The sequence below is a fragment of the Acinonyx jubatus genome, chromosome A1, assembly GCF_027475565.1.
Source record: "Acinonyx jubatus isolate Ajub_Pintada_27869175 chromosome A1, VMU_Ajub_asm_v1.0, whole genome shotgun sequence".
In the NCBI taxonomy this organism is placed as follows: Eukaryota; Metazoa; Chordata; class Mammalia; order Carnivora; family Felidae; genus Acinonyx; species Acinonyx jubatus.
Window position 1 is genome coordinate 13,768,439 of NC_069380.1, and position 22,026 is coordinate 13,790,464.

The 22,026-nt window shown below is 33.1% G+C and overlaps 1 protein-coding gene across 10 annotated transcripts in view; it reads left to right on the forward strand.

The window, feature by feature from the left end:
• Positions 1 to 22,026, forward strand: part of NBEA (neurobeachin) — a 676,718-nt gene that overhangs the window by 75,617 nt on the left and 579,075 nt on the right. For all 10 annotated transcript variants that reach the window (XM_053214308.1, XM_053214315.1, XM_053214324.1 and 7 more), the window contains exons 2-6: positions 3,384 to 3,615; positions 7,012 to 7,112; positions 7,352 to 7,447; positions 13,105 to 13,226; positions 15,063 to 15,189. In XM_053214308.1, the coding sequence (XP_053070283.1) occupies positions 3,384 to 3,615; positions 7,012 to 7,112; positions 7,352 to 7,447; positions 13,105 to 13,226; positions 15,063 to 15,189 (678 nt within the window). The remainder of the gene's footprint in view (positions 1 to 3,383; positions 3,616 to 7,011; positions 7,113 to 7,351; positions 7,448 to 13,104; positions 13,227 to 15,062; positions 15,190 to 22,026) is intronic.

Genomic DNA, 22,026 nt, shown 5'->3' on the forward strand with positions numbered 1-22,026 from the left:
TGCCAGACTCAACTGAAGCCCTTACAATTCATTTAGGAGATTAGTCTAAAAAATTCTTTAGTGTTCTCCCATTTTAATGTATCCTAATTCTCACACAGATTATTTAGAGGCTCAGTAGACTTATACCTTGGTATCTACTTCTGTTAGTGTAGTCAGTAAGTGTTCACATCATTGATTTTCAAACCTGTGGTTTATTTTTCTCTATATGGTTCTCTTTTAGATTACTTCTTCTGTGTTACTAGCCACTGGTCTACAAGGTTCATAGTAGTGACCCAGGTCAATTGGGCATATAATAGTGAAAAAGCAAACAGTTCTTTGATAAGACCATGGTATGGTGAAAAGATGTTTGAGTTGTTTTTCACAGATCTACAATTAATATCTAAGAGAGTATATAATCCACAGCAGTTTGACATTTGCTGGAAACAAGGCGTTAAGCTAGCTGTTTCATGGTACTTCAGACATACGTGATCAGATGGCTACTTTTTTTTTTTTGTTGTTGTTGTTGTAAGCTCAAAGCTGGGGTTATAAGAGAACTGGTCATATCTCACCTTAGCTGAATGCTGGCTATATGCCTGACTTTGTTCCTAAGGGTTTAAACCCAGTTATGTTATTTAATCCTCATAACAACAACATTATTAGATAAGGAACTTTCATTCCCATATTTAGATGAAGTAACTGAGACCTAGAGAAGTAGAGTCATTAAGGTCACACAGCAAGTGAGTAATACAGCTAAAATCTGAATCCAGGAAGTCTGAATTCGGAGACAATCTCTTAACTATTCTTGTAGCTATTTTTGTTAATAAGGCAAATAGGAGGAGTTGAAGTTGTTTCATACACAGAAATAAAACCAGCCTTTAACCTGAGAGAATATCTAGGTTTGTTTAAAAAAAAAAAATCAGAAATTAGGATAAGGGCTAGTTTCTCATAAAGTTGAGTTTTAGAGCTGTTACAGAGAAAAATACACACATAATGTATTATTTTAAAATTTGGGAATTTTGTTTTTAAATTCTTAAATTTCAAAAGACTTTAAAAATATTATTAAATGAGATTTTATTGCTTATATGGACTTGTATGAAGACAGACTTATTCTGATCCTGGGATCAAATCCCAGGGTTGTTTTTTTTTTAAATTTTTTTTTAATGTTTATTTATTATTGAGAGATAGAGAGACACAGAGCGTGAGCAGGGGAGGGGTAGAGACAGGGGGAGACACAGAATTCGAAGCAGGCTCCAGGCTCTGAGCTGTCAGCACAGAACCCGCCGTGGGGCTCGAACTCATAAACTGCGAGATCATGACCTGAGCTGAAGTCAGTCGCTCAACCAACTGAGCCACCCAGGAGCCCCTCAAATCCCAGGGTTTTGATTCTGGATTCTGTATTTACTAGTTCTGTGACCTTTTCCAAATTAAATTTTCTTTGCCTATTTTTCTTTATCTGTAAAATGAAGATAATAATAGCTTTTTTCTCGTACGTTGTTGGGAGAATTAAATTATTTAACATATGTAAAGCCCTTAGAATGAATAATACTAAATAATGTATGTAAGGTTACCTGGCAGTGGTATTATTATTATTATTATTATTATTAATCTTATTTCATAGCCTGTGATCATCCACCCTTATAATGAATATTTTTCTTTGATAAAACATTCTACTTCTTGATTCTAATTTCTGGTACTTACCTGCCCCTAAACTTATTTTTCCTTTGCTTCTTTTACTTAACTACTTACATTTTATGTCTTCTTATGCTCTATGTAACTTATAAACCAATTTCAACTTTTGGGGAGATAAGATGTAATATGCATGCATATGTACATATATACATCTTTATTTCTGGAACTTAACACTGTTAATGCATGGGCTTTTTCTTGTCTACAGATATATCCCTAGTTCCTAGAATGGTAATTTCTAGTCTTTAGTAAATAAGATATTTGTTAATGAATGAATGACTTCAGATTTGTCAGGCATTTTGTATATGGCTGTTTCTAAATTTTCCATTCTTTAGACCAGAAAGATACCCATTTTATCAATGTTTTTTCTTTAAAAATGGTACTTACAACAATGTAATTAATACATCATATGTGAATTGATTAAGGGAGAATAAGAGTATCATCATATACTTTATTATATGTGTATTTATCCATCACTGTACTTAAAGTAGCATTTGAGGGGGGACAGTAGTACTTTTGACTCATTTTTGACATAATGTCACAAGTCAAATACATTGCAATTAAATCATCTTTGTGTATCAATTCACATTTTTACAAATACAGTATTATAAAATACTAGGTATATATCTTTCAAGCATTAAAAAAATTTTTTTAATGTTTATTTTTGAGAGAGAGGGAGAGTGTGCATGTGCAAGAGAGAGTGGGGGAGGGGCAGAGAGAGAGGGAGACACAGAATCTTAAGCAGGCTCCAGGCACTGAGTTGTCAACACAGAGCCCTACGTGGGCTCGGACTCAAAAACCATGAGATCGTGACTTGAGTGGAAGTTGGACACTTAACGGACTGAGCCACCCAGGCACCCCTCTTTTAAGTATTTTTTAACATAGATTCTATCATTTTCACATTAACTATAAGTTTGCTGGTATCAGTTTCATATTTCTTTAGCTTCTATACATGAAGATTAGGCCCTTTTGTTTCTCTTCTGTTAACATCTATTTGTCAGTCTAGTACTGTCACAAAAGAAATTTCAGGTATTAAAATTTATCCCTAGTGAATTCTTCATTTTCTAATGATTATCACTTTTAAGTGCCAGGCTTTTATTTTTTATTTTATTTTATTTTATTTTATTTTATTTTATTTTATTTTATTTTTTTGAGAGAGAGAGAGAGAGAGAGAGAGAGAACGAGAACTTGCAAGCACTAGCAAGGAGGGGCAGAGGAAGAGGAGGAGAGAGAATCTTAGGCAGGCTCCATGCCCAGCACATAGCCCTGTACTGGGTGTGAGGATTTGGTGGGGGGCAGGTGCAGGGAGGGGGGCTGCTGGATCTCATGACCTTGAGATTGTGACCTGAGCCGAAATCAAGAGTCAAATGCTTAACTGACTGAGCCACCCAGGAGCCCAGGGGCCAAACTCTTTCTCTTTTTCATAGGAATTTGTCATGAATCCTACCCAGTAGTCATCCACTATTTTGCTCTGCTGGATTTGAAATTGCCTTTTTCCATTTAAAAAAAAAAACAGATTTTGCTAGTTTTAATTCTTACAGCACCTTTATCTATGGCTTTCACATTTTTATCAAAATTAGTTTTAGACTAGAAGACTTGAAATTTTTTAGAGTAGCTATGCTCTCCTGCTAGTTGAATTCTTCTATTGTTTTTAATTTATTGTTGTAAATGATCTCTCATGTTATCATTAGTTATTGTTTCTTTTTGTTCATTTTCAGCTGGTTGGTGGAGAATTTGACTTGGAGATGAACTTTATTATCCAGGATGCTGAGAGTATAACATGCATGACAGAGCTTTTGGAGCACTGTGATGTAACATGTCAAGCAGAAATATGGAGCATGTTTACAGCCATTTTACGAAAAAGTGTTCGGAATTTACAGACTAGCACAGAAGTTGGGCTAATTGAACAAGTATTGCTGAAAATGAGTGCTGTAGATGACATGATAGCAGGTATGGGGTTATCTGACAGGAAAATATACTTCAAATGTTTATAAAGATTCACGTACTTCTCTTTATATTCTACTGGTAATTAGATTTGTTGAAGCTAACTTGATTTAAAATAGATAAATAGAAATGTATGGAAAGTTTGCCTTGTATATTAAGGGAAAACTTGAAGAATGGAAGATACTTTCTTTTGTATTAGACAAACATAATTACTAATTTTGCTTTTCTAGGTTTTAGAATCTCAATAGTGTGGAATAAATACTATGAAATCTATCAGAAAAATAAACAGTACCTTTTTACATAGTACTTAGTTAAACCTTTACATAACTGAAAATTTACAGCATGTACTACAATTCTGCGTAATGAGCACTTCAACTTTTTCGAGCTCTGTGCTCTTCAGTTTGACCTATGTGGAACTATAATAGGGGGTACTAATAGCCTTGGGATAAGCATGTTGAATTTTTAGGAAGTGTCCAATTTTTTTAAGAGAAATTTTGTATTAAAAAGATATAGACTAGAACATAAAAATTGCATGGAATTGTTATGCATTATTTCAAATAACTTTGAAATCTATGAATTTTCATTGCCAATCCTTTACCTCCCTCCAAGTTCATTCTCCTTTGTTGTTAGATGCACTTCAGTAGAAATGTTTTGAAATATGGTCACAGAGCCACATTATTCTCCAAAAATAAGTTCAGAGCTTGAAATAATTGTTTTTTTTTAAGCCATGAATCTTTAGCATAAGTTTCTTCTGATGTAAAAGGGTTTTCATAATCTTAAAAGTGCTGGTATGACTCCTCACAATATCATATCTGATCCTTAAAAGTAGCTCAGACACCAGAAAATCCTGTATAATATTTTGATTTATGCACAATTAATTTTAATACTAGTAGAACAAAACAGTAAATAAGAAATAATGGAGTGAAGGATAAGTTAAACATGAATGCTTTTTAAATTTAGACAATATTAAATTTTTTTTTTCTTAGAGTATATTACAATCATTTCTAATTGCTTTCAAGGTGGCATCCATCTCTATTTAGAGTGATTTAACATTCTCTGTATTGGTTACTGATGGTTAACTTGATGAAAAATGAAATTCAAATTTAGAACATCTTTTTAATGATGATACATACCATCTTTAAACCGTTCTGTAAATTCTGGCATTCTTTAATAGGGATTTATTTGCATAAGCTTATATATACACATGTGTAGAACATCATACAATTTTTGGGTCTTCATATCTGGGTTTAAATCCCTGAAGTTTTGTTTGTTTTTGAAATAAAGTGGCTACCACTTTATAAAGTGCACTTTAGAAAATGAGCCACAATTATATACATAGTAGTTTGCTCGTGCACAATTCATGAGCTTTGAGATACAAGATGATAGTAATCTTGACTAGTACTATCATATGCAGAAGTTCATATGGTCATTTTTCTATTATAAAAGCTCCTTAATTCTCTTGTCTTTGCTTCTCAATGGTAGCAATTCTGGTAACACAAAGCTTTCACTTTTTGTTATTTTAATCATTGAATAAACATCAGAAAATTACCTGTACCTTACTTTTCAGTAGAGAAATTAAAATTTAGACAACATAGTAAAGAAGCGCTAATAACCAACAAAATATTACTGAGTTCTCACTCTGAATATTTATAGCATGTTAAGTTCAAAGAGGCATTTTTCATTTACTAATGTACAGGTATGACAGAAGGTTTTTAAACATCTATACTGAAAAGAGAATTTCATAGTCTTAGCACTTGTTTGTCTTTAAAAAATCTGTCCAGAAAAGAAGACCTGCAATAACAAAATTAAACTGACCTGCTTGATTATATGTATAATAAATAATAAATATTAATAATTATGTCATTAAGTAAAAATTTAATAGATCACTTTTTGTGACATACATATGAGGTGAGATAAAGTTTGGGAGAAAGATTTTAATTTTTTAGAAAAGTATTTATAGGTAAATGTTTAAGGAATCTATGAATTTGCCATTGCAGCTAATTGCTTAAAACTGCTTCATATTAACTGGGGTTTTAATAAATGCTTGATTTCTATCTAGAATTTTTGCTTAGAAAGAGATCATCTGGCTAATATGCAGTAACCATAAACTTTTTTATTGAGTAATGAAACATTGTATTAAAAGATTTCTCAAAAGTTGGCATATCAGTAGTCACAAGTTTATCATAAAGATTGCTTACTTATTGTGGCATTGAGTAAGATTAGCCAATTATTTATTGATGAAAATAACCACCTTAAATTCCTATTTTGAAATACATACATAATAAATTTTTTTAAAGTCTCAAATTCCAGGTATTGTGATATTGGATAATATATATTATATGTCAGTAACTATTTAAGTTTATCCTAACTCACTTTTTAAATTAATTGATGATGAATTATTTAGAATGTGTATGTGTATTAATTGTAATAACTTGTATAGTATCTTTGATCCTTAGGAAGTGCTTTAGAAATTGAGAAAATGAAGTATAGTTATTTAGATGTGTAATTTCTTCTAAAGAGCGATTGATAGTGGAACTACTCACAATGTCTAGAGATGAGAAAGAAATCAAGGCCAGAAAATTAAATGTATAATTTTTCTGTTATCTGGTGAGCTGGTGTATCTCTCATATGCACGTAAACACATGAACAGAGTGGATATCCCTAGTAATGCATTTAAGTTATACTTTTAGAGACTGGTAGGTAACAGAGAGGGCCCTGGAGCCATACTGCCTAGGTTTTAATCCTGACCCTACCACTTAGTAGAGTGTGTTCTTGGGCAATGTGATTAGGGTATTTATGCCTCACATTCCTCATTTTAGGAAGGGGCTAATACTAGTACTTACCTCATAGGCTTGTTGTGAGGATTTGTGCACTTAATAATTGTAAACCACTTGGAATAATGCCAGGCAAGGAGTAAGTGCTCACAATTGTTAATGGGACAAGGAATATTTCCAGAATATATTTTATTAAGCATAGATAATTCTAAAAGAAAATATGGTCAACTATCACTTTTTTATTTGAAAATAATCAATTTACAATGTTAAATCATTGCACCTTTGTATATTTTTTCTACCTTTTCCTGCATACAGCCGATGTGTGTGTGTGTGTCAATGTATATGTGTGTGTATATTCTGGGAATTTATAAAATCTATTTTATATATTTGCTAAGGAAACTTAATTTAATGGTGACGCTGATGGAAAAAATCCTAAAATTCAAATACCATGTTTGTAGTTATCTGGTAACTTAAAAATTCTTAATTAGAATGGCAGTTCTGGAGGACAATTAGATGAATATACATGTAGAAATGACAGTTGCTAACTTTTGCTCTTTCAAAAAGTATATTACCTTGACAGATGGCAGCTCACGACTAGAGTTCAGAATAACTTTATTTTCCTTTAAAGATCTTCTAGTTGATATGTTGGGGGTTCTTGCCAGCTACAGCATCACTGTCAAGGAGTTGAAGCTTTTGTTCAGCATGCTTCGAGGAGAAAGTGGAATCTGGGTAAGCTGTGGTCAGAGGGAAAAGTATTCAATATCAGTGCATTAATACTTAATGTTCAACAATTTGTCTCTAGAGAGCTATAAACTGGAACTTGTAGTGGAAACTGTTCCCTTTAAAGAGTTTAGTAGATGATTTAAAATTAATTTCTCTCTAGTTAGAAAACAGTCCAGTGTCTAACATGATATATTAGGTAATTTTGCTAAATTTGCGCAGTGACATTTCTTTTCTTGTTTCCTCAGCCAAGACATGCAGTAAAATTGTTATCAGTTCTTAATCAGATGCCACAAAGACATGGTCCTGATACTTTTTTCAATTTCCCTGGTTGTAGTGCTGCGGTAAGTTTTAAATATGTATGTTTATTTTTATTTATTTTTAATTCATCTCTGTTAAAGTATAATTTACATCCAATAAAATTCACTTATTTCAAAGTACGGTTTGATGAGTTGTAAAGTTGCATAATCACCACCACACTCATGATTTTGAACAATTCCATCACTTCCCACAATTCCTTGTATGATTTTGCCTTTTCTGGAATTTCATATAAATAAAATCATTCAGTATGTAATCTTTTCTGTCCTGCTTCTTTCACTTATCATAATGGTTTTGAGGTTGCCTGTGTTGTAGCTTCCCAGAAGTTTATTCTGTTCTTTTTATTCTGGTTTGTGTTACCTTTTATGGATATACTACAGTTTATCCATTCACTAGTTTATGGGCATTTGAGTTTTTAGTTTTTGACTCTTGTAAATAAAACTGCTATGAACATTTGAACATAGATCTGTAGGCATGTTTTCTCATCTCTTAAATAAACATACGAGTGAAATTGTTGGGTTTTATGCTAAGTGCGTGTTTCATTTCATGAGATTGCTTTCAGGCAGATTGTTTTCCATAGTGGAAAGTTTTGCATTCTCATCAACAGTGTATGAGAATCTGAGTTGATCTGCACCCTGGACATTGTCCATCTTTTTAATTTGAGGCATTTAAATGATTATGTAATGGTACCTCATTGGAGGCTTAATTTTGTATGCCCTAATGTTTGATGATATTGAGCACTTTTTCATGTGTTTATTGGCTGTTTTTACATCTTCTTGTGTCATATTTGTGTTCAAATCTCTGGTTAAAAAAATTGGTTGTTTTATTATCTTAAGAGTTTGTTATGTATTTCAGGTATAAGTTAATTTTTCAGATGTGTATTTGTCAAATATTGTTTCCAATCTGTGGCTTTTCTTTTTATTTTCTTACCAGTACTTCTTAAACAGATTTTAATTTTGATGAAGTTCAATTAAACTTTTCTTTCTTTTATGGCATATGCTTTTGTAATCTAAGAAATCAGTATACACCAAAGTCACAACATTTTTTTTTTTTTTATGCTTTCTACTGAGAGTTCTTTTGTTTTAGCTCTTATATTTAGGTCTAGGATCCTTTTTTGTGTGAATTTTTAAAATATGATATGAGGGTTTCTCCTCTTTCTCTGCTCCCCCCCCAACTTGTGCCTTCTCTTTCAAAATAAATAAATAAACATTTAAAAATATGCTATGAGGAAGGTTGGAAGTTAAAGTTTTGTTTGTTTTGCATATGATTATTGAATTTCTTCATAACCGTTTGTTAAATAGTCCTTTAACTTCGAATTTTCTTGGCACCTTTCTTGAAAACTCTCTGGCCATGTTTGTGTAAATCTGTTTCTGAACTCTGTGTTTGGTTCCTTTGTCCTCTGTTTCAGCTTTTATGCCCAAACCAGATTTTCTGTCTTTTATTTTCATAGCTTTATAGTAAGTAGTTCTTGAAATCAGGTTGTATATAAGTACTCCAACTTTGTTATTCATTTTAAAATAATTTTGACTACTCCAGATAGCATTTACATGCGTGTGAATAAACTTGTCAAATTTTATAAAGTGCTTACTGTGATTTAGATTGTGTTGTGTTAAATCTGTAGAATAATTGGAGAGAAGATATTGAGTCTTTCAATTCATAAACACATTATAACTCTTACTTTAGTTTTCTTTGATTTTTCAGTGTTTTATAGTTTTTAGCACACGTCTTAAAAAGCTTTTGTTAAATTTATCCATAAATATCCATATTGATTTTTGCTAGCATACAGAAATACAATTGGTATTTTATTTTTTGTATAATGACCTTATATCTTGAGACCTTCCTTAAATTCACTTTCTAGTCCTAGCAGGTTTTTAGTAGATGCTTTAAGATTATTTACAGACATTTTTGTAAATAAAACCAGTATTATTAATATTTTTTTAGCTTACAATCAGTATACCTTTTTATTTCATTTTGTTGCATTACTGTACTAGCTAGGACTCTAGTGCAGTATTTAATACAGTAATATCCTTGACTCATTCTAGCTGTAGGGAAAGCTTTAAGTATTTCACCATTAAGTATGGTATTAGTAATTAGGCTTTAAGACATGTCCTTTTTCAGGTAGAGGAAATTGCTTTCTGTTCCTATGTAACGGAAGTTTTTTAATCGCCAATATGTTGATATTAGTGTTGAATTTTGCTGAATGCTTTTTCTGATTTTATTGAAGTAATCGTATGGTTTTTCATCTTGATCCTTACTAGTGTGGTAAAATATAATGATTGACATTTCATTGTTAAGCCAAACTTTGTGTTCCTGGGATAAAAGCTACCTGGTCACTATGTTTTAACCTTTTAATACAATACTGGATTTGATTTGCTAAGGTATTGCTAAGAAACTTTGCAGTTATTTTTATGAGTGATTTGGGGGTATAGTTTTCTTTTCCTATAATATTTTTCTCTGCTTTTGGTGATAGGGTAATTTCTTATAAAATGAGATGGGAACTGTTAATTTCTTTTTTTTAAAGAAGTTTATGTAGAATTCATATTACTTATTAAATGTATGCTGGAATTCACTATGGTAGCCATCTAGGTCTGAAGTTCTGTTTGGGGAAGGTTTTAAACTATGAATTTAATTTTTATAATGGTTACAGGGAGCTTTTCTATTTCCTTTTGAGTGAGCTTTATAGTTTGTGTCTTCCAAGTAATTTGTACAGTTAATCTAAGTTGTTGAATATATTGGCCTAAGCTTATCATCATATCCCCTTCTTATCTGTTTAATCTCCTCTTTCATTCTTGATACTGGAGGGGTTTTTTCCTGATCAGTCCTAGCTGGAGGTTTATCCATTTTGTTATTCTTTTCAAAGAACTGTCTCAATCTGCTTGATTTCATTGTTCTTATCTACGTTGTAGGATTGTAGAGAATATGTATAAGTTTTGACTAGAAGAACTGGTTTTGATTTCCGGATCCTCTACTTCATTACTGTAGAGGACTGGTCTCTTAATGTTTCTTGGCTTACTTTCATGTGAATCACTAGTACTTTATCATGGAGTAGTGTTACTATGAGACTGTAATGAAATAAAATGTCATTTAAGGACTATATAAGTTAAAAAACATCATGTAAATATTTTTTGCTCCTTGGTTTTTATTATAAGCATCTTTGTAGTCTTCCATTTCATCAGCCGTTCCTGTAATTTCATATTTTCTCTTAATATTTCATTACTAACCTTTTTTTAGAGTTACAATTTCCAATCTTAACACAATTATGAAACAAAAATAGGAAAGTTAAAAATCTTTTTCCAGATGAAAGCTAATAATTTTACATATCAGATTGTTAGGGTAGAACACATATCAAACGTACATTGTGGTATGTGACAGAGAAAAACTGTCACTGTCCGCAAGAAAGTACCAGTTTTCTTAGATGTGATAATTCTGTTTACATATGTAGATCTATTTTAATACATTTTATAAAATTGTTAGTGATCTGACATCTAGTAGATCTCACTTTAAGGGGTAAGAGAAGGGCAAGGTGTTTTGACAGAAATATGAGCAATTGCTGTCGTATTTACAGCTAAACAGTGTTAAAACTTTGTTTAAATAAATTATCTGAATTACCTCAGTAAGGTTGCACCTCATTCTGTTTTTAGCCAGTCGACCATTTACCTGAAATCTATGAATATTTTCTATCTGTATGTAAACACACATACATGCACACACACACAAAGGATTTTGCTTATATGCTGTTAGTAGTGTATGTTTGACTTGTTCACATTCAGGAGATGTTGATGGACTTAACACTTACCAGTTACTCTTTCTTGGTTTTCCTTGCATCACTCATTTTCATAAAGAGTAGTTTCAGTTAAGACTATATTCTTTGTAGAAGAGGAAGCAAAGAAGGAACTGTTTTTTATTTCAGTCATACAAGCTATATATAAGATAAATGACATTATTGTTGTTACATTTGTTGAGGAAACAGCCTCAACAGTGTAACATTGTTAAGGGTCAAAAGCAGAGTCATAGCTTGAACTAAAATTTTCCTGACTTTTAAGTGCAGTGTTTTTTGTTTTTTTGTTTTTTAACAACAGATTGGCTTATTTCCAGGTATGTTACCTCTGCTATTGAACTGCTGAAAAATTCAGATAGGAGCTGATTTTAAAATCCTTATTACCATTATAGTGTTTTTGATCATTTAGTTCTGGATGAGCGTGATAGTAACTAGAGAGTACATGCTGTCTGGACCACTGTTGACTGTCTGGACCAGTCTTTGGATCGCTAAAATAATGCCACTGCTTACTTTCCCTCTAAAATAACCATATGTACTAGGCCTTCTAAAGTACATTTTATACTGTGGAGGTGCCTTTCTATGAGCTATGCTACCTTCATATGAGCAATTTGGAATGGAATTGTACATAGTGATTCACATAAAGGCGAATGACAAATGTAAGATGACATTTTATATGCTCTGTGACCTTTATGGATATACTTATTTAGATTTGTCTTTCATGATTATGATGTTTCATGAATCTGCTTAATTTAGGAATAGTGAATTTTTCTATTCGTGAGTTTACTGAAAGCATTCCATCTACACATCAGAATTATTTCTTTTGCAAATCACAAAAAATAGGAATGCAGATTTTGGAGTCTGTTAGACTAGGGGACAGTGAGGGATATAGATTTTGGCACAGTGAGGGACATCCAATTGTGGGTACCAGAATGTTGTAGAAGGAAATAGGGAGGAAGAGTAAAGACTGCTTGACTCCATAATCACTAAGGTATCCCCAAAGACATGCCATTAACACAATTGGACTAGAAGGAAATAAGTGTTACAATCAGGCACAAATGCTTTGCAAGTAAATGTGCCTGGTTGCACAAAGGCAGTACTATACAAAGTTAGCTTTTGTGCATTGATTAAGGGAGGGTGTATGCATTAGTTAGTTCAAAAGAGTAGAAAAAGGCTAGTGATGCAATGTGCACTTATAGAAGGCTTTGGTTAGTATAGTAGTAGGGGCTAGAAATGAGAGATTTCAGGTCCCTAAAGCATTTATTCTAGATGTTATATACTAAATTTAATTAAGAGAATGTCTTTCAGTATAGCTAACTGTCTTGTTGAAGAGATTGCCCATAATAGAGATCCTTATTTATCCATGGAATTATTGGAAGTCCACAATGAAATTGAGGAAAATGCTATTCTAGAGTCTCTCACGTGTGTGTTTGGTATGAGTGGTAGCAAGACTAAAGACTATTATTATTTCATTATCACTCAAGGTTAGAGTTTTCTCTTGTGAGATTTTTTTTTTCCATTGTAGTTTGGTTCACTAGTGTTTGCAACTGTATGTGATTTAGGGCTCTTTCATGCTACCATGGAGATAATAACAAATGATCTCTTGGACGACCTGTCTTTTTTCTGGTGGAAAGAATGGGTCTAGAAACTTGAAGGGCAGCTTGGCTCAAATTCTTCCCTGTATCTCTTAGTTTAATGCAGTCTTTAAGTTCTAATTTAGGGTCTGGTAGACTGAATGATGAAACTGGTGATACAGAAGTTGCTAAGGCCATTGGCAGCGGATAAGTCCATGATTTTCTGATGTTTATACCTTCATTGTTTTTTGATCTGTAAAGGTTATATTTGAAATTAGTTACTGTCACATTTTATTTAATTGATACTTTTGTATCTTTTTCCATTGCCTTGTAGGCAATCGCATTGCCTCCTATTGCAAAGTGGCCTTATCAGAATGGCTTCACCCTAAATACTTGGTTTCGTATGGATCCATTAAATAACATTAATGTTGATAAGGATAAACCTTATCTTTATTGGTAAGTAATATATTCAATTTTAGTACTTTTGTCTTAAGTATTTCAGTTTTATAAATACGTAAGAGTATCAAGGCAACATATTAAGTAGAAGATGTGTGTGTGTGTTTATATTTGTATATGTTAAAACTATAAAGATACAATTACATAAATTTATTTTATTTATGTATTGCTTGCTGTTGATTCTAGGCAACCTGCTTCACTACTTTTTTTTCCAATTACAGTTTAAAAGTTAAGGGTTACAAACCTTCTCTGTCCACTACACATCAGTCAATACCGATTCGTTGTGTGAGGTTGTTAGTGTACATGCTAATCCCTGATAAGGGGGAGGAAAAAAAAGAGAGTACTTCCAGATTTTATTTACTTTGCCTTTTTACTGTCCTTGTTCTATGAGCATAATTAAGGTATGCTTTAAAATGTTAATAATAACTATGATGTAAGAAAATACAATCAAATAATAAAATTAATTATTTGATAGATAACTAACAGAATGGGTTGATGAACCCAACAGTAGGTTGACCTGTAAGGACTGATAGCTTGGAAATTTTAGTTTGCCAATAATGCACAGTAGTGAGAACATCAAGCTTTCATTGATTGCCTTAGTATATACTAGGCATTGTAAGTGTTTACATGTAAGTGTTACCTCATTTAACATTTGCAGTGCTCTGAAATAAGACTGTCTGAGGCCTTAATCTTCACTACTTACTTATTGATCCTGTGCCTTGGTGTTTTCAACTTTAATAAATTGAGGATGATAACAGTACCTATCAGATAGGTTAATGAGAATAATTAAGTGCTTTTGTACATTGGTTCAGAAATATGAGTATAGAGAAATGTGAGCTATTAATAGCTTATCAGCTCTGTTACAAAAGATTACGTATGGGTAGTAATGAGAGGGTTTTAAACAAAAATCTGAACCTCCAAACATAAATGGGTTGAACTTCAGAATGGTCATTTGGCAGATCATACATTTATTTCAATAAGACCATCATTTTGGAGAGCATTTACAGTTTGTGCTAGGAGTACAATTTACAGCTAGGAGGTGTGCCCCCTTAGAAGAAGGTAACTATTTCATAGATACATCTTTTTTCTTCTTTTGACTAAAAATGTATTCCTGTGTTTAGTTACCTACATCATTTATCAGACTTGGCTCTTTTTCTTTTTTTTTTTTTTTAATTTTAATTTGTAAGCTATTTTGAAAGATATAATAGAATTAGAGAGCAAGTTGTTTTTGAAACAGTAGCTTTGTAAATGGTTTCTGTATTTGCTAATTTTGGTGGTCCTTGAAAGTAAATGAAATCTACTTGGTAAGATTTTATATTAGTTTGTTTTTGTGTATTTGTGATATTTTACATTGAATATCAATAGGTTTTGTAGTTTTCTATTTTCTCAATTTAAATTACTTATTTTAGTTTTAAATCTAAAAGGTTTTAGTCTTTATTTGGTACATGTAATACCCCTTCTGACTCTATAGGAAAATGAGTTTTTATTTTATATGCAGATTTTTAAAAAGTTTGTTTATTTTTGAGAGATAGACAGCATGAGCAGGGGAGGGGCAGAGAGAGAAGAAGAGACAGAATCCCAAGCAGACTAGGTGATGTCAGCCCAGAGCCTGAGGTGGTGCTCTAACTCACGAAACTGTGAGACCATGACTCAGAGCTGAAACCAAGAGTTGGATGCGTGACTGAGCCACGAAATGAGTGTTTATTCTATATTTGGGGCCAGGTGCCCTGAAATGAGTTTTATTTTAAAGTAATGTTTTATATTATTTTTATAATGCTTTTTAGATATATGGTTCTTTGTATCAGAGAATATTAAACAATTCTATTTTCTTTACAGTTTTCGTACTAGCAAAGGAGTTGGTTACTCTGCTCACTTCGTTGGCAACTGTCTAATAGTTACATCACTGAAGTCTAAAGGAAAAGGTTTTCAGCACTGTGTGAAATACGATTTTCAACCACGTAAGGTAGGTATAAGTAAATATTTCTATTGAGGAACACACAATTTACAATTCCCACTGTCTTAAAATTCACTTGTTACGACTTCTGTAATATTCTCTTACTGATTTTCTAATGACTCATGATGCTTTTTTTTTTCTCTTCCCCTTGTCTGCATTTTCTTTTTACTTTTCTAACTTTTCACATAAAAAGAGACTCTTGACCTCTTGCAGTGTGTGTCTCACTTGCTAGCTCATTGTGATTTATTCTATGTCATTCTTAAAGTAAATACTTACTGAATATTTCCTGAGTTCCAGACACTGTTGTAGGCACTAGAGATGTGACAGTGAACAAAACAGACCACATTCCTGCTTTTGTGGAGCTTATATTTTCCGGGAATTTTTATTCAGTTTTATGAGAGCTTTCCACTCTTACTCTTCTCTCCAAGCTCTTTTCTTATATTCTCCTCTACCAAACGATACTGCCATGGGAATGTCTGTTTGGCCTCTCAACTTCAGAATATGTTAACACCAAATTTGCATCTCCAGTCCTATATCCATTATGTTCTAAATCCCTTGTTTAGATTAAGAAACTGCCATCTTCCTGATAGTGGGGACTTGAGTCACTTTTGTTTTTCATCCCCTTTTTGATCTTTACCAGTTCAATTTTCCAGTCCTTTACTTTGTATCTCTGTAATGTATCTTTCTTAAAAAAAAAAAAAAATCCTTACCTGCTGCTTGAATTCTTCATACTGTTCTCTCTTTATTTTGGATCCTTTGTCTTCTCTCCCAGATGATTTCACACGCTAATATCTGATTTATATTCTTGGTCATATTATTGCATTGCTCAAACCGATCATTTGCTTCTTACTAACAACTAATTTATTCAATTAACATTTTTAGTCTAGTCCCTCATGATTTGGGTTTTATTTTCAGCTCTTTGCTTATACCCTTTATTGTGTCAAAACTGAGCTAGCATGTGTGTTTCACTTTTTTCCTTTTCAATTGTTCAATCTCTGGCATGAAAACATTTACATGTCTCCTCACTTGTGGCTGTAGGTCTTCAAGTCTCACGTTATCGTTAGGTTCCATTCTATGTAACATGATTTCCATGGACTCTTTCCTTGATTTGCCTTGCTCTCAGATATAATCTCTCTCATAGCATATTATTTCAGTATTTTTTATAACAATTGTTTGTTTTAAACCTTTATTACTCGTTTATAAGTGCATAATTTAGTAACTGTTGAGATCAAGCTGTGTATTTGATTCATCTGTGTATTCCCTTATTTACCTGCCACAGAGTTTTGAACTGACAATAATATATGTTGGATGAACGAATAAAATAATGCTTTAATAACCAAAAAAGAGTTTCCTGAAGGAGTAGGTTATATTTATCTGGACAGCTAATTTCTGTTGAGCAGTTGATTTTCTAGTGGTGTAAAAATAAAGGAGGCATTACTATTGATAAAATGAGAAAGAAGGCGTAGGCCTTGTGGTCAGTGCTTCTTTGTAGGGCAGTTTGCCAAAGACCTTTTCCATGTGGCTGCAAGAGGAAAGACAGTCAGTCACGGCCACAAAGATCAAGTCATTTAGGTTGTTACTTACTATGTGATATGTATTTAAAATCAAAAGCTTACCAGCTTTTCTTGTTGTTCTTTCAGCACAGTATTACACCCTGCAAAACTAAGTTAATTTTTGGAATTGTAGAGAATTAGAGCTTTATCCATGAGCATTAAGCGAGATTTTGCACCTTTTGAGAAAGGGTTTTGCACAGGTTTAATGGGAGATACACTTACTTAGAATTCCAACCACAGACGCATTCTTGTATGTTTATACTGATCCAAAAATTTTGGTGTATAGCATATATAATTTTGTATGCTATGTCATTTTGTGTAATAATCTATGTAATGTATAAATTTGCTATATGTTATATAGGCATAATGCAGTATCTTTTCAATTTTTAGCACTTTTATGAAAACAATATTAAACAATTTAAGTTATATTATTCAAATTATTCAAAGGCAAACTTATATGACCTTTCTGTTACTTTAATTATAGTTCTGAGGAATTATGTTTGAAGAACATTTGCAGAAATTTTTCTTTAATAACAGTTCTGTCTTATTCTTCCTCTTCCCTTTTCCTCTCCCCCAGATTCTCTCGGTCCTCCTTTACCTCCTCCTCCTCTTTTGCTCATCCTTTCATCTTCCCCTGTCTTTCCCCTTCTTCTTCCCTTTTTTCCTCCTCCTCCTTTTCTTGTTCTTCTTCCCTCTAACTGTATTTGGTTTAGATACAGAACAAGTTTTTAGACTGGACATTCAGACTTCACAGTAGTTTGTATACATGTACATGTCATGCACTATGGATTTATACATAATTAGCTCTTTTAAAAGGTCAAGTGTTAAACCTCCAGATTTGGTAATACAGAGAGACTTTTCTTGAGGGAGTTTAAGCTGATCCTAGTAGTACTGAATCTTGTTTCCTGAGATTCAAGGTTACACTAATTTCTGCTCTTCAAAAATGCTGGCTTCAAGGAGGGAGATATTACTCTGTGGTTAATGTTTTGGCCCTTGAAATATACCTGTGAATATAGATATTCAGAGGCCAGGTTGATATGTGTTTGGAATTTTTTTTTAATTTTTTTAATGTTTGTTTATTTTTGAGAGAGAGAGGAAGAGAGAGAGAGAGAGAAAGAGAGAGACAGAGAGCCACCCGGGTGCCCTGATACGTGTTTTTAAAAGTCTGCTGTAGGGGCGCCTGGGTGGCTCAGTCGGTTGAGCATCCAACTTTGGCTCAGGTCATGATCTCGTGGTTCGTGGGTTTGAGCCCTACATTGGGCTCTGTGCTCACGGTGTGTGGAGTATGCTTGGGATCCTCTTTCTCCCTGTCTCTCTGCTTCTCCCCAGCTCGTGTTCTCTCTCTCTCTCTCTCTCTCTCTCTCTCTCTGTCTCTCAAAATAAATACATTAATTTAAAAAGTCTTCTCTAATATCTAAAGATAAAAAATAAAAAATGTGCAATTATGTTATATAATTAGATTTATAAGATATAATTCACTATCACCTGGGTTTTTTTCTAGAGGGATGTTCTTGGCTATTTATTGGACTCTATCTTTGTGTTAGAGTATCCAGTCATTTGAAAGTCCAGAATTTAAAATAACAAGTTACAGAAGGATAGGAGTTCCTATTTCCACATGTTTAAGGCCAGTTATCCCTTATAGGTTCAAGGGCCTTTTTTGGATACCTGGCAGTGAGATTGTCCACCTTCTTTAAGAGCACACTTTACTTTTTATCCAAAGGAATATTTATCCACAGGAGCAACCGTAACAGAGATTGATGAGCCCACATATGGCAGAGGGAATGTCATTTCCTCTTCTTTCTGTTCGTTTTCTTGTTTGCTTATGATCCCGTGTATGTTTTGCCACATATTGAAGAAAATATTATTTAGGATGGGGTTTTCAAATATATATTTAAAATTTTACCTGAGTCCAATAAAAATATTTGCTTTATGTTGAAGCAATAGTAAAACTGTTTCTCTTAAAGAATATCAGCGTGGGGCACTTGGGTGGCTCATTCGGTCAAGTGTCTGACTCTTGATTTCAGCTCAGATCATGATTTCACAGTTTGTGAGTTCAAGCCCCACCTAGGGCTTTGCACTGACAGTGAGGAGCCTGCTTGGGATTTACTCTCTCTCTCCCTCTGCTCCCCCCCCATGCTTTCTCTCTATCTCAAAATAAATAAACTTAAAAAAGAATTTATGTAAAAGAAAGAATATCAGTGTATCAATCATTCATTAATATATACCTGGAAAATAGCTTAAAAAGCATGGATTCTAAATAAATTCATACATTAGAATACAGGTTCTTGATTTCTTGATCCAAATCCCAGTTATTTTCATACAAATTTAATTGTCTCTCCTCCAGAAATTCTGATTTATTAGATTTGGGATGCCACCCAGGGGAGTTTGCCAAATGTGCCAAACTGTTTTGAATTTCAGTGGGAACTTGTTATAAATACAGATTCTTGGAATTATAATTTGCATGTTAGGAATATATTTTTAACAAATGCTCTAGGTGATGTTTTTCATCTGACAAGTTTAGATAACAGTGATTTGAAGAGTATAAATAAGGAAAATTAGGGTGAAGCTAAGAACTAAATAAAATTGTCATTAACCAATAAAAAGCAATTTAACCCATTTGTTCTCTCTCTCTCTCTCTCTCTCTCTTCACACTATTTCCTCATGAGAAATACATTCCCATTTGTAATAGCTCTATATATGTTGATTCTAAGGAGTCTTGGTAGGAACAGGGCCAGGGAGTGATAGATGTTTTAAAAAAACCATAGATGCTCATAAACCTTGAAAACCATAAATACTTTGTTTTACTGTTTCATTATTCAAGATAAATGCATTCTCTCTCTTTTTTTTCTTTCTTATTTTTCCAGGAGATGACCTAGCTAAATTGTAATCCTTTGATAAGGTGTTTAACTGGCCTTTCTAAAAGAAATCTTTATATTAAAACTTTTGCTTTCTTAGCTGTACCACTCACCAAATGTTTGACCTTGTGAAAATTCCGTAACGTTTTAGCCCACAGTAAATTATTAGCGTATTACCTAAGATGTAGTAAGTGCTCAATATGTGTTAGCTACTATTGTTATTTGTATAAATATCATGTTATATTTTCCTATGAATTCTTATTACAGGTTTTTTTTTTCGTTTGTTTGGTATTTTTTTCTAGATCTAGTTTTGAGTCTTAACTAATGGCAGACCTCAGTGGATGTACAAAATATCAGTATGCATGCACAGTTTGCAATTTTCCTCCCATTTCTTTTAAAATATAAGTCAGAAATAAAAAAATATCAAGTCAAACATTGGTCTCTTGAATGGAAAAGACACTTGTCTGTTATATGTACATATTGATGTACCATGGAAAGAGAACATTAACGTTAATTTTCCTATAACTGCTCTGACCTTCACTGAGATTAGTTCGTTCATTCAACTGTGCATTCATTTATTCATCCGTCAGCTTTGTCAAATATCAGTGTTATGACCAAAAGCAAACTCTTTGATTGTAACTCCACATCTTATTATCTGGCTAATTAACTGGCTAACTGTATTAATTATCTTAAGTTAATGGTACCACTACCAATTTAAGTGAAAAATTGGAAGCCATCTTTAGACTTCTCTTTTCTGTATCAGCACTTTCAATGAGTTTTGTTAATTAGTCCCTATCTCCCTTCTTTTAAATTACTAATGTCTTTGTCTTAATTTAGACTTTTATAGTTTTCTTACCTCAACCTTTGCAGTAGTTTTCAGGTTTATCTTTAACCACATTTGCCTAACTGTCCCACTTACTCAGTACTGCCAGTTATTTTCCTAAACTATGAAGATGATCATTCCATTTTCCTGCTCAAAATTCCTTGGTGATAAGACATTATCAAAAAACAAAGATTACCAAAGGCGTCCTAAAGTCTCTATTTATAAACTGATCTTTGTTTTTGTGTCTCAATCTAAACACCGAGAAAAGTTTTGTCAGGCCTTTGTGCTGTATGTAAAGTATTAAGATTCCTCTTTTCCCCCTGTTTACTCAGCAATTTGTATTCATCCTTCAAGCTTAGTCTTAAGTTTCATTTTACTCTTTTAGTGACTTCTTCTTGGTTAGCCTTCCTTCTCCTTTTGTCTTTTCTTTTCCTTCTGCGCTCAGTTAGTCATTACTTCTTTTGCTCCCATATCTGTGTTTTAGACAGTTTCCATGGTTTTATAATTGCTTTCATGTTTGTTTTCCTGGTGAACTCTCCTTAAGGGTGTATATGTTATCATTGCCCACAGTCTGGAGGATACTGGGCATGAAATAGACTATCGGTAAATTTTTAAAAAATGTTTATTTATTTTTGAGAGAGAGAGAGAGAGAGAGAGAGAGCGCGCGTGCGCCTGAGTGGGGGGAGGAACAGAAAGAGAGGGAGACACAGACTCCAAAGCAGGCTCCAGGCTCCGAGCTGTCAGCACAGAGCCCGATGTGGGGCTCGAACTCACGAACCATGAGATCATGACCTGAGCTGAAATCGGACGCTTAACCGTCTGAGCCACCAGATACCCCGACTATCAGTAAATTTTTTGAATGAATGAGTGACTCTGAGGAGTAAATGTCAATTTTAGTAGAAAAAAATCTCATCAGAAGGAAATTGTGGATAAAAAATAGGTATTAGTTAATGCTGTCTTCTTTATGGCTGCCAAGTATGTATTAGGAACTGTTCTTCATAATTCTCATATATTGTCTCTTATCTATAATGTTCACTCCACAAAAAGGCATTATTATTCCCCCTTTTTTAGAGATGGAAATAGCTAAATGATTTGCCAGAAGTCATAGAGCTTGTAACTTGGGAACTCAGTTTTTATATCTATATGAATGTAAAATTCATACTGCACAGCCAAGCGCCCTAAGTTATTTGGTACATAGGGGAAAGAACTCAATAAATATTTGTTAAATAAGTTCTTTCCTATATCAAGTATGTAAGTAACTATAATAATATATCTAATATTATTTATCTTAAACTTGTCTTTGGAGAGCAGGAAATCCTTTTCTATTTATAGACATTTGTTTATTTGCATTCTATTTAGAAAGTTAAAATTTCTTTTTTTTAAATTTCAAGTTTTTATTTAAATTCAAGTTAGCCAACATGTAGTGTCAATTGGTTTCAGGAATAAAATTAAGTGATTTATCACTTATATAACACCCAGAGCTTATCACAAGTACCCTTCTTAATGCCTATCACCCATTTAGCCCATCCTCTACCCACCTCCCCTCCAGCAGCCCTTAGTTTGTTCTCTATAGTTAAGAGTCTCTTATGGTTTGCCTCCCTCTCTGTTTTTATCT